Raw genomic sequence first — 18,251 nt, forward strand, 5'->3', positions numbered from 1 at the left:
CCAGCCTAGTAGTTAGCACGTTTTAGTTGTATTCTGATGAGCAACACCACTGAAAATATATTACTACAGAAGGATCCTTCTAACTCAAAAAGCCATTTTTTTCCAATTCCAAATCATCTTAGCTGAAACACCTGGTAATAGCTTCAGGTAAACCCTGATATAAGTTGCGCCTTTGTTGTTTTTCGCCCACAGGCAAGCCAGCTGATAGTTTTGGTTGCAATATATGACTCCCATGACGGCAATCTAACGGCAAGAAGCATGCGAGGCCGGAAAGAAAATAGGGATGAAGACACACAATTGGGTTTTTGCACTTACCTTGAGCGGCCGCAGCCACTAGCAGTATGAACAAGGCTCTCATTCTCATGCTCTCAAAAACGGCGGCCTCGGCGAGATGTTCTGCCCTACTGGGCTACTTATAAGCAGTTGCAAGCCACCTTCCTGGTGTTACATATCTGAATACATTGTATGACATTTATAATCAGACAAGGTCGCACCGCCTTGAAGTGACAAGTTTTGTTAGGTGAATATTGTAGGTCACGCAACTGCCTTGTTTTTGCGTACACAGTTGACGTCAATGTCCAAGAAAAACAGCAAAACTGCGCCTAAGAGCACGCTGATATTCACCTTTTTTTTCCAGCGAACTCTTTTCCAGTGCAGCGCACAAGCCGACGAACTGGTGAGACCTTTCTTGTCGGCAACGCTTTGGCCGGACGACTTCTTTCTACGACCTTACACTTCGAAGGCCACAAAATACGTCTATTGAGTAGGGGGCTCCCCTTAAAATAAATATTAAATTATTTGTTTGATCGAACGTCGCCTTGCCCAGTGAAGGTCATTCAACGCCTATAGGCGCTGCGTCAACAACCCCTTTACTGACGGCACATACGACGAATGAAAATTTCATTTAAACCTTAGTTATAAAATATCTTGTACCACATAGAAAAAAGATTGCTGACCGCTGGCTCGTAGTCTTGTTCACGGCGTACATTGAGATAGTTTTTGAATCGTGCATCTAAGGCCACGTAATCACATCCTCTTGTCCTCGTGTCCTCACAAGCATAGCAACAGTACACCACAGCAGTGGCCTGGTCGTTCGAACATGCGCCACGTATGCGGGAAGTGCGGAGTTCAAACCTCCAATGCCACCAGGCACCCATCGGTCTTTAATGGGTTCAAGCTTCCTATTGTCTGGGGCTCGATGTCGTTGGGGTGAAATGCTGTGAAAATGGGTGCCTGTTCCACCATGACTACACTACAATACCTTGTGTCACGTTACCTTTTGGCCACTGCTGCCACCGCGCCATTCAAGCTAAATCATTATCATTATCAAATACTACTTCCAGCTTTTTCGAGCAAAAATTTTGAAAATTATAAACTTGTAAGACACTGTTGTAGAAATATTGAAGGTAATGGTTCATTATTGTGGTATGTAGCAAAATCTTTCTTTTAAAGTGTCTCCATCGATCTCATCCTACAGTTAAGACTACCATAAAAAACCAAACGGGGACGCTTTTGACGATAGCAAAAACGTGAATAGAAAAAAAATACAAGACTGCCGTCGGGTGATCTGCGGATATATTGATTGTTAGAGTGAAATGTGGCATTATGTGAAAAAATTGCGTTCAGAAAAGGTTTCCCGCTCAAAATTGCTGGGTATGTACTAGCTTACGCTCCCAGTTGGCTTCATTATTGGACGCAACTGGACATGCATTTCAAAAGAAAGCCAAAAACAAAAATTTGGTCTGACAGTTACTTCCTTCTTGGGTTTTAGCAGGTAGTTAAATGAGAACGCTTCATTTCTTAGCAACGTTCGCTTTTTTTGTATAAGTAAGCATTTGATCTTTGTGTTAATCACTCAGCAATTCAATTCAATTCAATTCAATGTTTATTTTTCCAGAAAGTGCCTGGAGGATCTCCTTGGCTAAAAGCTGCTCATGCAGCTTGACTAAGGCCAAGAAGACCGTTACATAGCAGTATCAGTAAAAACACATTATAAATAAAACAGACATTTACCTCTAATTTGCAACAGTAATTACAAGTTTAGTACAAAATTCGGAGCACTGAAATTATACCAGGTAAATAACACAAGACAGACATCAAACAAAGTACACAAAAAACACATTTCAAGAAACGTGGAAAAAAAAAACATTGTACAATTGATTTGCTTGAAAAAAAAGCACAAGAACAGAACAGAAAAAAAAAACAAAAAAACATAATGTGTAACAAAACACAGTATACCAAAACAAATTATTACCAGGAGAGAGCAATTACAAAAAACAAGACCTCAAACCTCTCAGACCTCAAACAGAGGCCTCTTTCCGACCTTCCACCAATTTTTTTTATTATTCGACAACAATTTGAACAAATAAACTACTGAAAACATGATGTTTGAAGCTTAGTGACCGCTCAGCAACTCTCGCTCAACAAAGCAGACTTGTTCTGAGAAAAACACTCCGAAGGCTGATATTCATTTCATTATGACGGCTTCGTAAGGCATTAACGGACCGGGTACGCTTTCACTGGCCATGTCCTTTAACAGTAAAATCATTTCTGATTTTTTTTTTCTTGCAATAGAGATCCAATTAGGAGGGGAGAGATCAGTTAAATAGAAGTAGAGTTATTGAACACAGCTCGGGGCAAAAACAGAACTCAGGATGTTGTTATAATATCGGGACTCAAAGAAAAAATCATACCACCACTCCCCAGACTGCGTAGCAACTATATCGACCCTATAGCAAGAGCTTAGTGCTTTAACATAAAAAAATGCAACAAACGATTCCATTAGACTCCATGGATAGAGTGAGTCTTATGATGACGATAGCACTGAAATGAAAGATACACACGCGTGCTATGCCTCTCCTATCTTTCTCTGCTGTCCTCGAATTTAGATGCGCTATATGGTTCAAGCATGCCCAACAATTCTGGAGAAAATCATTTTGAGCGGGAAGATTTTAATAGCGCTATTTTTATATATCGTAAGATTTCACTGTAACAAGCAATATATCTGCAGATCTCCCGACCACAGGTTTGTGTTTTTTTTTTTTACTAGCAACGTTCTTGCGACTGTCAGAAGCGTCCCGCAAGTACTTTTAAGTCAGTCTTAACTGCTCTGCGGGAGCGATGAATAAATTTTAAAAGAAAGAGTTGGCTGCAAATGGGAACAATGGGCCATTACTTTAACATTACATTTTATCAATATTCACAATTTTTGCCCAAAAAGTTGGATATGTCTCAAACAGCACGCCCAACTGCCACAATAAAGTAGGATAGATATGCGATAGTTACAGCAGCCTGGGTGAAATTTCAACCACTCGGTGGAAGAAAGAATTAAACGGGAAGAAAAGAGGGAGGTGAAAAGGAGTGATAGTGAACTCGCCGGAAATAAACTACTGACAAAACTTGCAATGAGCCATGCAGGAAAGACTGTCTTGTGAATGCAACTTGTGAGCCTTTATGTAGGTTTTTACCGACCTCTATTCAAGAACTGAGATAATGTCAAAACTGCTGAAGATAGCCTGCTGAAAATAGCCGTTCGATTCACAAGGAAATGATTCTTAGCTTTACGCCATTTATAAAGTAGTGTTTCGTTCAACATTTCACCAAAATACTTTGCTAAATCAATAGCCATGCATTCTACCGGACCACTCTGGTAAAGGATGTCCGAAGATCATTTGCAAAAATGAAGGCTTCGTTTCGAAATAAAAGTGGTTCGGAAATTCATGCTGAGTAAAAGTGCAGATTGCACTTAACTAAAAAAAACCTTCATAGTATTCCTTTACAGCTACGCTTTGTAGAAAGCAAAAAGTAATTACTAGTTTGTTATGAATCTGCTCTCTCGCGGAATTCCCAAGGCTTGGATTGGGAACAGTTGCGGAAATAGTTAATATCGAATACCTTACTGATCTATGCTTTGCTGAAAGCATTGTCTTGCTAAGTCATTCAGTGAATTAATTGCACAGCATCATCAATGTCTTAGACTGGCAGAGCACAATGCTGCGTCTGAATATTAACATGCAGAAAACAAAAGAAATGTACAACAGCCTCGCAAGGGAAGAGCAGTTTACAGTTAGTAGCTAGGCTGTGAAAGTGTTTAAAGAATATGTCTACTTAGGGCAGGTAGCGACAGCTGGTCACGATCACGAAACGAAATAAATAGAAGAATAAGAACGGGGTGGAGCTCATTTGGCCAGTTCTCGCAGATCACTAATGGCCTTTTACCACCATCACTAAAGATACAAGTATACAACAGCTGTACCTTACCTCTACTCACCTTTAGGGCAGAAATGTAGAGGCTAACGAAGAGTTGAACTTAAGTCAAAGACAACGCAGCGATTTAAGGAAAGAAAAATAATAGGTAAAAAGTTAATAGACAGGAAGAGGGTACAGTAGATCAGAGAACAAACGCAGGTTAAGTACTTCCTAGTCAAAATCGAGAAGAAGATATGGTCTTGGCAGGGCATATAATACGAAGGCAAGATGACCGATCATCGTTAAGAGCAACGGACTGGATACCAAGAGAAGGCACCGTAGCAAGGGGCGGCAGCAAGTTAGGTGGGCGGATGAGGCAAATAACTTTCGCGGGTATAAGGTGGCCTCAGCTGGCAAAGGGCAGGGTTAATTGGAGAGGTATAAAGAGGCCTTTGTACTGCTGTGAGCGTAGTCAGGCTCCTAATAATAGGGAGTTGGACATTGACAACTAGGCGTTACGAACGCTGGCATCGAAACAATAAACCGGTGCCCTTCTGCAATGAAGAAAGGGCAGGGTTAATTGGAGAGGTATAAAGAGGCATTTGGCCTGCTGTGAGCGTAGTCAAGCTGTTAATGATAGGGAGATGGACATTGAGAACTAGGGGTTGCGAATGCTCGCGTCGAAACAATAAACCGGTGCCCTTCTGCTATGAAGAAGATGGGAAAATAGCGAATCGCGCGCACGACGTCGATGCTTCTTTAGTATGGCATCCATCCTCCCCTCCCGTTTCAAAAACAGGCATTTTTCGTGAATTTGTGAACTTTCAAGCTGCAGAAAAAGTTGTAGGAGGAGGAACACATATCTTGCTTGGCATGCAAATCCAGGTGCCTTACTAATAAGTTAAGCTTCAAAAGCCCTTTCCGAAGCTGAACAAAAACTGACGGGCGATTTAGCGTGGTTAGGGCAAATGCGAATTAGGTGCGTTAGCACTTTGGTTTTCACCTCATTTTCAGTTTTCGTGAGAAGCCGTGGCCTAGTAGGTTGGAGCGTCCGCCTCGGCTTCGGGAGGTGCGGGGTTCGAGCCCCAGCATCGCCGGATACCCACCGGTTCCAAAAATAGGGTACAAGCGGCCGCCTTCCCCAGACCCCCGGCAGTTACTTGGTGTGCGCTTGGAAAGGAGACCCCTGGCCGTAGCCTAGTGCGTTTGGAAAGCTCGTGCAGTTGTAAAACTTTCAAAATCCAAAAAAAAAAGAACTGCACGGAAGTGAAAAAAATGCAAAAAAAAATAATAAAATGCAAATCCCTCCAAAAAAAACACTAAAAATGTTGAAAAAAAATCGAAATAAAATGCACTAAAATGTCCCCAAAAGGTCAAGCAGGCTTAAGGCAAAGATTGGAGGAGACGGTGAGCAGGGGTCCTAGTCTTAGCGCAATAAAAAGGACAGCACAGTTCGGCTGCGCCGTAACGTTACGACTCGATAGCGTGAATGCTTAATGGAATGGAATTCATCATTTTCTACATTACACTGATACGTCGCTCGGAGTCCTCATACCCGATGAGGTGATGCAGCAGTTAAGCGATGCGCGCTCCTGCATGCGGCTGTGTGTTCTGCACAGCGTCTGGTTACCGTATGGAACGCTTCATGCACATGTGGTTTGTAATCTAATACGCTGCTGTTCCAGTGTCGGGCGCTCGATGTGGCCGGTGCAGCCAAGATTATTATGGCGCGAGGACTAGATTAAGCCACAGGTATATTCGTCGATTAAGTTGTCGTTTTATCCGATCCATGCAGGCTAAACTGGAAGCGCATGGTTTAGACAGTTTTGGCGAATAAAATATTCCTTTAACGTGAAAAGCGTAATTAGAGGAAATAATATCAAGACAACCACTCTAGGTAGGACAAAATTCAGCATTTCTGGCACAATACGACGCTTTTTCTAACTACTCCTCCGTAATCTTCGTTGGATGGAAAGTAATATAACAGGTGTCAAAGAAGCAGCACACAAGTGAAGGGAAATGAGGGGCTCGTTTCGACGCACATATGAAATAAGACAACAGTCAACGAAACCAAGAAGCATGGAGGAATATTTCTAATCTTTATTTTGTTTTTTGGTGCCGATCAGTTGGAGGTTAATAGTGTAATTAATTTACCGCTGAAAGATAATTGATTGCAAAACAGAGGAAAAAAACAAGCACGTTCCGACAATGAGATTTGAACCAACGACCACCGAATTTCGCGTCTGGTGCTCTACCAATTTCGCTACAACGGCTTTTTTTTTCTTTATTGCCTGACTTCGGCAAGAACCACAATACACAAATACACTTACAGGGCACAATGAACAATACTTAACACTATCCGCCTGGTGGGTTGTGCCTTCGTCATATTAAAACTCAAAACTCTCTAAGCGCCACCAATGGCTCTACTCTTTCGAGCCACTCGGGAGCTTCAGGAGCGATTTTCTGAATTTCAGTATACTTATACATACACTCCTGAAAATAGATCCGTGCTGGCCGTGCATCAGGATCGCAACGATATCCTGCCATTCTGGAGCGCCAAATACAGTGGAGTCCCATTTGCATAATAAGGTCGAATGGCGTCTCATCCTCACTCTCTACAGGCAAGTACCGTATTCCATGAAAGTCTAGCGGAAATTCCTTTCTTAAAGTCCTTTGCAAGATGTCCCAGAAGTATACCCCTTCCCAACAATGCAAAAAAACGTGGTCTATTGTCTCCGGTTGTTTACAGATTAAACAAAGTGATCCCCAAGGTAGAAATAAATGGTTCCCCTCCGAAAATTTCTTTACTGGTAGTGTTCCGGTATGTAACTTAAAGAAGAATGTTTTTGCACTTAGCGGCACCTGCATCGCCTTCACACGCTTAAGTACGTCGCGTCCCAGGCCTCCACTGCCTCGCTACAACTACTTTTGTTTAATCTTCTTTTTTGGGGGGTACATATATCGTGTGTAATCTAATGTTCAGAGTGTTCACTAGTGCCACCGTCATCCATAACGACGGAAGTACTGCATCTTGGACTACCGCGAATGTCACGTGGCACGTGATGAAATAGTGATGCTGGAAGCCTTGCGAGAGCCATGTTAGGCTACCTATGTAATCAGGACTGCCAGAACCAAAGCCTTCGTTAAGCTATTGAGCAGAAAAGGGAAGGGGAAAGACAGGCTCTTTATGAGACATATGAAGGAATTCAACTGTCAATGAACGCAAGGTGCATGGAGAATGTTGATTTTTTTATTTGTGGTGTTGATCACCGCGCGAATAATCGTGTAGTTGTTTTATCGCGGTAAGATAGTTGATTACAAATCGCGAGAAAAAAGAAGTACATGCCACAGGTGAGCTCGATTTATCGCCTTATAGAACAGGAGAACATTTAGACGCTACAACGGAGCAAGAATTTAGTTCTAAAATGTGATATCATATATCGCATTTCATTTATCGGCCAGAAAGTTAATAAATCCGCTGATGCGGCATGCATCATTACATGGACGACTTAGCTCAACCCACCTTTCAAGGGAATTTGTCAGGCTTGAGGAACGTATATGCTAAAATCGCATCAACACTTTTGCTTGCGTACGGAACTCATCAGGCAGTGATGTCGCATGTCTTAAGAAAACATTACATCTATTACAGCCAAAATTTTCTATTTAGAGCCCCTTTTTTGTGCAGAATCTTTAAATCTTCGGTAATCTGCTAAAAGTAAAATTTCTGTCCTTCAAATTTCCTGAAAGCGCATAAAAACGCCATTTCGCCAACATTAACTCCTCATATTTCCTTAAAAAGGGACAATTCTCAGAATGCAGTGTCACCTTAAATATTGCTTTGTTTGTAAAATGCAAGCGCTGTATATATAGCCACGAGAAGAACGCGCTGCGTACAGGGTCGAGTAGGTAAGAGGAAAAATTGTACAAGCTGTCCAGGTGCCGTTGGAACAAGAAGAGGAAAAGCTTCTATACTGAGAACAAGAGAGCTGAGAGAGAGAGAGAGAAAAATGCATGGTCTTTTGCGGTTATTCTGATGGAATGCATTGGTGTAGTGGCCTCATTCACCACTCCGCGTGTGTATGAATCTGTTTCCGTGCCATTTTACATTTCTCGAACCAAAACTACTGTCTTACTGCGTGTGAAATTCTGGAGCTATGCTCTTAGGCGGCTCTTTCTGCGTTCCGCGTCGTCGTCGACGTTGTCAGCCTAACACGCCATCTGGCAGGTGGCGTGTTACGGCGTATGACAGGTGGCGTGTTGGCAGGCAGTAACAGAACGAAACACCACCTTCCACGGCGAGAGCAGGGTAATGGACACCGGAAGGTGGCTGACACGGGAAAATCCCGGAGGATGACTAGCACCATAACATGCCCCCTGTCAGCGGTGGCATCCCACACGCCACCACACAACACCTTCATCTCACGCCATCTCCGACGCCATCTTCACACGCCATCTTCACACGCCATCTCCTCAGGCCACCTGTCAGCGGTGGTAGGCGGCGTGTGGAGAGCTGCGCTTAAAATCCGCATTACCTACTACAGTAATCTACGGTCATTTTTTTCCAATATCAAAACACTGTTTCAACCTATGCTGCCGAGAATGAAAAGTTACCAGGCTATATCTCCTCCATAAAAATGTGAACTCTCTGCGGTTCGTGCAGGCTTCAGCTGAAGCTTCACACTGCTGAAAAACACAGTAAAATTCAAAACAAGCGAAATTTTGTTCCGTGGAGGACACAAACACTGTATACTGTTGCAAACACTGTTTTCAGTGTTCATTTTTTATGCCTATCCCTTATTTTCAGCAGCACGAAGCCGCAGCACTTTGTAACGCGAAGGGGGACAATATATGTCTGGAAGCCGCACACAACAAATTATGCGCTGTTCAGTATTTTTCTAGGCGCATTATGAGGTCTTATCTTTCATTTCTTAACACTTAAACTTGCCACATCTGTAAACGACCGGGAGCCTAATCTTATAAGATCGTACAGCGCATCTCTTTCTATCCCCGCTGTCGAGTTCACGTCAAAGTAGTGGTGAGGTCCACCCAATAAAGTTTTCTTCGAAAACCTTAAGCTATCTTCTTTCTGATCGACTGCCTTCACCACCAGTTGGTAACGTGATACCACTTTTTTGCGGAAATTTTTACCTATCTCTCCTCATGGGCAGTGATTCCAGCCGCACCTGAGCACACATCGCATGTCAAAGCTTGCATACATTCTAGATAAACTCCCAAACCTCCCCTCTTGTTCAAAAAGAAGTGGCGTCCACTGTCTTTATCGCATGCTCTTCTAGCAATTACGTGTGTATCGGTGATTAGTTCTGGCATCAAGTCTTGTAGTCTAGAACCATGAACGAACTGGCCCAAAAATCCTCTCTTTTGCGTGTAGGCATGTTCGGGACATTATTACATTCGAAAACGAAAACAGGTTCGGAGAGGCCAGCTACACCCCTGTCTGAATTCTTTACTGAAGTCCAACATTTTCCACTAAAAATTTTGAACATTTGAAAATTGTAAGACACACTTAGGTAAGTATTGAAGGTAATTGTCTACTCTTCTGATATGCCTCAAAATCTTTCTTTTAGAGTACTTCTATAGATCGCATCAAACACTTTAGACTGCCGTAGAAAATCGAAGGGAACGTCGTTGACGATAGCAAAATTGTTAACAGAAAAAGAATACGACTGCCGTCGGTTGATCTCCGGATATACTGGTCGTTATAGTGAACTCTTACGTTCTATAAAAAAAATTCGTTTATGAAAGGTTTTCTGCTCAAAAATGCTTTTGTTCAGTTTTTTTGGGTATGGTTAGGGCTCGCTCTTTTCTCAAGAACTCTTCAGCTGCACAATGTTAAACCATTATAAGTACTTGTGCTTTAATATCTGCAACAAATGTTTCCGAGAACTGAGAGTTGTCTAACTTGACTGCTGTAATTCTTCTTATATGACCCGATTATACCATGTTATACCACGACCAACATTTTGCCGTTGGAGAGGAAGATTTCGGGTTTTTATCGGTTGAATGGGCTCCGGTTTTTTAGGGCTTAATTTTCGACTAAGTCAAGTGCTTTCTTGTTATCTATGACGGCCGTGTGTAGAGGTAGACTATAATTCGCGCATGTCGCCAACACTTGGTCGATAGTCGAACATGGTCCATTGCCGAGTAGCATTTCTGAAAGTAGCTTGGTTCTTTGGCTGACTGAAATCCAAGAAGGATTAATTGCAAATGTACTTCATTTGAATGAACTTCATTATACACCATATTTGCTCATGTAACACACGCCTTCGTGTCAGGCACCCCGCTTCTGGACGCAGAAACTATAGAAAAGGCAAAACCATAACAAACCCATACCTCTATGAGCTAGTGGAACCAGGCAGCTTTCCGCTGTCTGCTATTTCTTTGAGGCACGACTAGCATGCTGCAACCGCTTCAGGTAGTTTGAACACACCTAAAAAAATAAGTTTCGTTGTTCCTGTGTGGAATGCGTGGCCCAGACCTGCCATGATAAGACACTGACTGGGCGACTTAATAGGAATTTTTTTCACAAGTCCGCCCGTGTATTTTGACCGCGTTTCATTCGTCTTCAGCCTATATGATGTCGGAAACCTTAAGATGACCGGAATTTCTACCGCCATGGAGGGCATGGAAGGGGACCATCACAGGAGCGCACTGGTGAGCAGAGACCACCACACAGCTGTGAGAGCGAAAGCGGCAATATTGTTTCATTTTTTCATCAACTGGTGCAATATTTTATGATCAAGTCAAAGCAACGCTACAATCCTTGAACAGGTATTCTTGTATGCATGAAGACCGGACTCTTGTAAGGCCTGCACCTAGGCAAAAACTAGAGGGCAACGTACGGGTCCAGCAGAAAATACCGTACACGCTCCCAAAAACAAGCTGTTGTTCAACGACAACCTTTTTCAAGTATTAGAAACAAAAACGAACATCCCCAGCCCCACAACCTCCCTCCAGGTCTCCAGAGACCTCGTGTACGTTAGGAAAATGCCCCGTTCCAGAAGTTAATCGCGTACGCACTTACTTCTCGCAACATTAGGTGATCTAACAAAGCAGTAAAAATAACACCAATTGGTGCATTGTCAGACGTGTTGTGTTACTAGATCTACGCTTCTCCATTCTTGTGATAGCTCGTCGAACATCATCATCCGGTAGGCGAATTGCTTTATGCAGCTAGCGGCGATTTACGCAGCTATCTGTGGTGGTCACATGGCAAATCTTTTCTTTTCCTGCAGCAGGTGCCATGGTATGAAAAAATACAATCTTGGGTATGTAAACCTGGATTCGCTTCTGCACCACGCGTCCACTGTTATTCATCAGAACTGCACAGGTCACCAAGACAACAAAAGACACCCAGAATGTTTGACACCTCCAGTTATGTTCAGCTGACTAGTGAATTTTTATTTTATTCGCTTCCCATCTTCCTCGCTGCTGCCGCCGAAATTGGTTGATTAGTGATGTATTAATATTATAATATTATAGATATTATATTTTGTAAGCATACCTTAGCTCTTTCATGTTCATTATCTATATCGCTTTGCTTGTGTATTTGAAGTTTTTGTATGTTTTTGATTTCCTGAGTATTCAAAAGTACTGAGGCATTCTTCGATTCTTCATTATTGGACTCCTTGATACTAAACCACCGAATTACATCGTTTTCTTAAAGGAGCTTCCTGGACAATTTTGTGGTTTATCATCCTGCAGAACGGACAAATTCTATGTATTAAATAAATTTGCCCCGCGCTGAAATAAGTATGCAGATTTTGTTGTTATAAGCACAAAGTGTGGACATGGCCATGTGTGGTCTACACTGCACACATGAATGCATAGGCACGATGATAATGCATTCATCATATCGAGATGGCGTAGGGAAAAGAAAAGGAGAAATAAGTAGCTGTGCGGCTTTCCTACCTCTCCTATTATAATTTTTCCTTTTACTTCTTTACATCAAGCAGTCTATAATCTATTTTTGACACTTAGATGTGTGGCCAATCCCACTCGTAGGTATGTGTCATTCTCCAAGGGCACAACAAGAACAAAACAATATAGTTTCAACAGAAAGCGTGGCTTTAAACTCTATCAGCGGCATTTAGTATTTCACAAATGTTTATTTCTTCTTTGCATGCGAATACACTCCGAACAGCAATTAGCTTCTTTTTTGCGGCGTGAATCTTGTTGTGATTTCCATAACATGTTCCTACTGCTACTGCCGAGAATGAAAGGTAACCCCGTTTTATGCTTACGGCCTTAAAAAAAACTAGCACAGAGTGAAACACAGGCCGCGAGAGCCAACCATCGGGTAATGCACGTAGGCGCTATCGTCGCATAGCAAGCTGGGGCCCTGGCTTCGTATGAGGCAAGTTGTCAACTGCTAATGACGTAGCCTCCTCGCTTAGCTCGAGGAACGATGCTATCCTGAGGAACGATGCGAAAAGAAGTGAACCTGTTCCAGCGCCATCGAAAGTGGAATCTTGTTTTAGATTGGGGCCCTGCGCAGCACTCAATTCCTTGGATTCGATGTTCTGCCAGACAAGCAGATATTCCCTATACCAACCACATCTATTTTCGTGCTTTGATATTATAGCCGCATATAACAAGCATAGCGCACCATGAATTGTGATCATTTTAGCGAAGTCCCCTGTCGTACTCACGTTCTTCAAATAGCATAGCCACCCACGCTATCAAAGACGCGCTTTGACAACAATTACTTCGGCATTCCCGGTTTGTTTGTGCATCTAGTAAGCAAACCACTGTGAGATAATACCGTACAAATGAAATTGCAGGTATGCAAGAGTCAACACAAATGCAATGTGAATTTATTAGCTTTAGAGCTCCTTTTGGCGCATAACATTTTTAGCTTCCCAGATGACTATCAGTCCAATCACTTTTATAATAACTACAGCGATATTTGCGACAACTGGGCTTCCATGAACAGAGATTAGTTGCACTACTCTGCATCATTTCTTCCCTTTCAACCAAGGCCAACCCCATCCAGACCCAAGTCGCCACCTTGCAGTCGTCGTGGTCGTTGGCTTCGTGGTTACAGTCGTCTTAGGTGTGGTAGTTTTCGGCCTTTGAGTGTGATTAGTGGGTTTCTTTTTCGTCCCGTGCTTCCTTTTTCTTTCCTTGTCATGCCTGCAATGGCCTCGCACGCACACCTGTAAAAAAGAAGGGTTTCTTTCTTATAAACAAAGACCCGCAAAGACTGCCATCCTGAGGTTCAGGTTTGATGCTTATTTTTCTTCAAAAATGAAAGAGGGAACTGCGACAAAAGGCGGTAAAGCCCAATGAGTTCACATTTCCCCAAAACAGTTTATACAGCAGTGAACAACACAGAAATAACAAATAATAACATAGTATGATGGTGGACAAAATACATTGCATCAAACGACAGTATCACCGTAAAAAAAAAAAAAAATACTTTTGATACAAAGACAGTGCACCATAAATCAAATCAAAGGCAGTGCATAAACATGGCAGTAGGTCACTAAAGAAAACACACACACAAACAGCATGACACGAAAATAAGAGATGCTACGCTAAGTAAAAACTTAAATTATATTGAGTCAGTGCTGATTTGTAACCTTTTGATGTCTTTTTTAAATGTGTTCTTATAAGACACTTAAAGATGATTTATTGAGAACGACTGGAATCTGGTAATCGAGCTTTCGTTTCCCGTAATTTGACCGTGTTTTAGGGACCAAGTTTCTGTGTTGCCGAAGGGGGTATTTATAAGGAGGGTGGTTTGGAGTAATGGAATACAAACGATTACAAAACGACTTGCAATATCCGATGACTAACACTTGATCTTTTATTACTGGCTCTCAGAAACTAGCTATAACTATAAAATCCGTCTAATGAAATCCTCTTAACGTAGACATATTGATAAACATGAAGTTTAGCTGTGAAGATTGAATTCTGCTCGCGTCATGAAAGAAGGTATACAATTATTCAATGCTTTTGTGCACTCTAATCATCCTGAATAAGATTGTGAATAGACACGTAAAAGAGATTAACTGTAGCAAAGCAAAAGTCAGGCAAGTTGGTGCAAATTGATAATTATGAGAAAGATCCAAACGAACGAGCCCTAAAAAACGAAAAAAAAAATACAACGCAAACGATGTCTTGCCCTTCTCTCTGTGTCTCGTTCGTTCTGCGCTGTTTTTTTCCGCTAGCTGTATCATGAAACCCATTTTCTATTGTTTGTTATACCCACTGATCACTGCATATTAGATGAAAAGACTGACCCGCTCTGTTTTTGTCGCTACAGAGAAATATTGGCAACCACAAGTGTGAACTCGCTGTAAGCGCACCAATGATGTTTATTTATGAGTTTCACGTAACCTTGCCGACTCGGCAGAGATAGTGTCGTTAATGCGGCGCTTAGTGAACACGTTCTTTGAACATATAAGGTCGAATGGTTACAACGCGGTTCATTTCTACTCCTGTCCTACCTACTGCTACGCCCATACCTCGAAGCTAGAAGCGTATTCTTCTAACACGACAACGAAATTAAACTTCATAAATGTATGCTAAAGCTTCTCCACAGTTTTGAATTTCATGACTACCTTAAGCTTCAAAGGCCTTTGGATTCAATCTTATATATCCTAACAAGGCTCTTGCCTCCCGTGTCCTTTTATGAACATAGGGTAGAATACACAGAAATACTCATATTACATAATTATTGCCTAAGGTATTCGAATCTGCAGACTCTTCCTGCTTTCGTGAGGAAGCCTGAAAGCGGCAGCGAGATCAGGTGCAGCAATCTACCTATATAACCACACCGTGATTATAAAACTGCGTAAATGTTTTTTACAATCCGGCTATTACATTTTGCGCTTCTTTTTAAAGTAAACTCTGATTCCGGCCTCCAAGTTTCTGGTATTCGATCGTAGGAGACAAAGTCTGCCTCCAACCCTACTTTTACTTGAAAAGGCACTTTCAGGAAAATGCATCATGCCAGAGTCAACAGTTGCAGTCGAAGAAACCATGCGGCAGATAGCACATATCTTGAATTTACTAGAAAGCGGTGTCTTCAGTTCATTCCTGCTGTTCATGAAGATTATCTAAGGCTTTCCATCCACAAGGTGGCTTTAAAAGTACCAAAGTATACGAAAGAGGTGCACCGTTCGAGTACAGGTACTGAACTATAATTTTGTTAGCACCTCAATATGAAGTGCTAAGCTGGCTAAACCCACCCTGCTATACCGCTGTTATTTGTTTTGTGAAAAAATTACGATGATGAAAAAATATTTTGCGTTACACGCAGACTGAAGATGTCATTTTGAAAATGACGCAGAAGTAACTGCCAATTAAGATGGCAATGTAGCACCTCAAAAGTATGTCGCAGCAAACTGGAAAAGATTAAACTCCTGATTTTAAGAAAAGCATCTTTGTTCTACATGATTGTTATTAAGAGTAAAAAGGGGTGTCCGACTGTATAACACGCTATAACATCTGAGTATAGTCCTTGGCTAAAGTAAGCTAACCGTATCTTTGAACAAGATTTCCTGAAAAACCTCACCTGGGGCCATATTCGATGAGCTGTCCATTTTCAATTGTCTATTTCGCGTCCATTTGGTGCCATTTTGTTGGTCATTCATATATACCCGCGCCTTTCAAGAGCCCGTAGGAAGCGAATCGACCATTTGGTGGTCGGCGACCGCACCTCGACACTGGCTGCCTTTGGCCGCGATATGCAACCAATGGTGAGGTGCATCTCACTGCTCTGTGAATAGCAGGCGACCGGACCTGGCGAGTTGCTGCCATTGGCTGCGATATGCGAGCCAAACGAACGCGAAATCGACCATGGAAAATGGACAGCATATAGGATGCGGCACCTGATCTTTTTAAGACTTTTTGACGTAAACTACACATTTAAATAGGCTTCGTATTTTACCCTGTGCTCAATTTAGCGCAGCTGTAAAACTGCCGCGTGTTCAGTACTTAAACTTCAAATATAGAAGGGAAGCGCCAAGAAGGCGCAACTGGGGCCTCACTTTGCAGCCGTTTTTCGGTTACTCAGATTCAGGCCTAATGAAATTTGAAACTGCTTGTTCTACTCAAAGGTCGTAATGCATCCATTTATTAAGAGCCTTAATGAACAAAATCGTCGCAAGTGAAGTTATAAATTATGAAAGAAGGCGCTAGCATGTTGACTGCATTCAGTGGACGTTGTAAAATTTTTTTATGAACTATCAATTTCCAGTTAAACTCCCTGACTTTCATAAGCTGTGTAGCGCGCGAATCGAGTTAAAAAGCCTAGTGAAGCTGCATTGGAGATGCCAAGAAATAACATAGATCAGGTGAAGTTTGCGTGGCTTGCCGGTTAAGGAACGTGCAGTAGTTACTTAGGTAGTTTACTAAAACAATGAGCTTCCCTAACAGCTGCAAATAATACGTTGCATAGTGCCGAGTTATTGAGCATGGTTTATGCAATCTTGCAAATAATATTATTGAAATTTGGTCTCCGTCAGAACTGGCATGCTTTCAAAAGATAAGAGCGGAGAGAACCGCGAGTTTCAGCGGATGGCCGACTAGGCAGCACTAGTGTTAGGGCAGCAGCCGCGAATTTTTGTTTATTATTGATGCCTGTTCGCCTCCTGAACAGTGGTACCAGCCGGTTTGAAAAGGAGAAATCCTCGCAAAAATAAAATGCACCGAATTATTTTAGCACTACTTTCGAGAAGTACATTGTGTTAAAAAACTATATTAGTATGATATTATATTACTACAGGTACAAAGCTGAAGCCTATAAGTCACATTCTTTTGCTTCAGAACTGCACGAAAAAAATTCATAAATCTCCATTACCTTATTTGCTCCACAGGGGGCGTAGTCTGGTGCCGTCGCATTTCGTGAGTATGTATATATGTATTGCCCTCTTTCCACTTGATAACTACACTTCAGTTTGCACTCGTCGGGCTTGGGATAAATCTACAAAATTTGCATACAGAACAACCAGTGGTAAATTATGCACACCTCTTTGATTGTTCAAGCTGCATGCATACATGAAGAAAATGCTTCTCGCACAACGTTATATATATATATATATATATATATGAACGGAGCCAACAGTCACCGAAACCAATGTGCATAGGGGAACGTTTTTTTTTGTAATGTGTTGTGCTTATCAGTAGGATAATATTACTTAGATTAATAAATCGCTTAAAGAAAATTACTTATAAAGCAGCATAAAAACAATCATGCCGCCGGTGGGATCCGAACCAACGACCTCCGAATATCGCGTCCGGTGCTCTACCAACTGAGCTACGGCGACGGCTGTCCAATCTGCTGCTCTCGTGGGTATTTATGTTTATTTGGTGCACGCGAACCTTGACAGTGTTGACCAGCGCTTATGAAGCCAACAGTCACCGAAACCAAGGTGCATAGGGGAATGTTTCTATTATTTTTTTTAATTTCTATTGCCAAATTGGTGCAACTTACCAACTGAGCTACGGCGACGGCTGTCCAGTCTCCTGCTTTCGTGGGCATTTATGTTTTGCGTGTAAGCGAACCTTGAGAGCGTTCACCATATATATATATATATATATATAAAGTCGATGTTCTTATTAACCTTGTTGCATGAGTCACAAAAGTTTCGCATAAATCAAATCTATTGTCTGTATCTTTGATTAGAATAACTACCAGCATGAATACCTTGCAGGACCCGTGCCGCATACTCTACAACGATTCGCCGTTGATGGCAGCCACTTTCCTACAGTCGATCTCGCTGATGTTAATGGCGACCTTAACTCGCTTAGACCCGTATGACCCGTTCACCCACCCGGCTAGCTTGTGACGTTCGCTTGCTGCTACAGAAACCAATGCTGTCGATTCGCCTACCGCCTCTCAGTTCCAGCTGTAACCGTGCGCAGCGTTTAAATAAACCGTAGACGCTTGTTGGTATTCAAACATTCGTCCCCGCCAAAGAACCTTCAGCACTCTTGCCGCCTGCCACGTGGATGGTTAAAACAAACAAAAGGAAAGTGTAATTAGTGATAATCATGGTGACGACAATACGGAGTTGCGAAATTCACCTTTCCTC

At 42.1% G+C, this 18,251-nt stretch overlaps 2 protein-coding genes across 2 annotated transcripts in view; both read right to left on the reverse strand.

The window, feature by feature from the left end:
• The window catches only part of LOC144103477 (venom metalloproteinase BumaMPs1-like), a 35,521-nt gene extending 35,098 nt beyond the window's left edge, over nt 1-423 (reverse strand). Inside the window, exon 1 of the mRNA XM_077636183.1 lies at nt 316-423. Coding sequence (XP_077492309.1) covers nt 316-364 — 49 coding nt within the window. The 5' untranslated portion in view covers nt 365-423. The remainder of the gene's footprint in view (nt 1-315) is intronic.
• A 12,577-nt stretch (nt 424-13,000) lies between these two features.
• Nucleotides 13,001-18,251, reverse strand: part of LOC144104962 (venom metalloproteinase BumaMPs1-like) — a 41,521-nt gene continuing 36,270 nt past the window's right edge. The window contains exons 12-13 of the mRNA XM_077638191.1: nt 17,018-17,140; nt 13,001-13,364 (exon numbers count right to left, since the gene is read on the reverse strand). Coding sequence (XP_077494317.1) covers nt 13,164-13,364; nt 17,018-17,140 — 324 coding nt within the window. The 3' untranslated portion in view covers nt 13,001-13,163. The remainder of the gene's footprint in view (nt 13,365-17,017; nt 17,141-18,251) is intronic.

The sequence above is a fragment of the Amblyomma americanum genome, chromosome 9 (genome assembly GCF_052857255.1).
Source record: "Amblyomma americanum isolate KBUSLIRL-KWMA chromosome 9, ASM5285725v1, whole genome shotgun sequence".
NCBI lineage: Eukaryota > Metazoa > Arthropoda > Arachnida > Ixodida > Ixodidae > Amblyomma > Amblyomma americanum.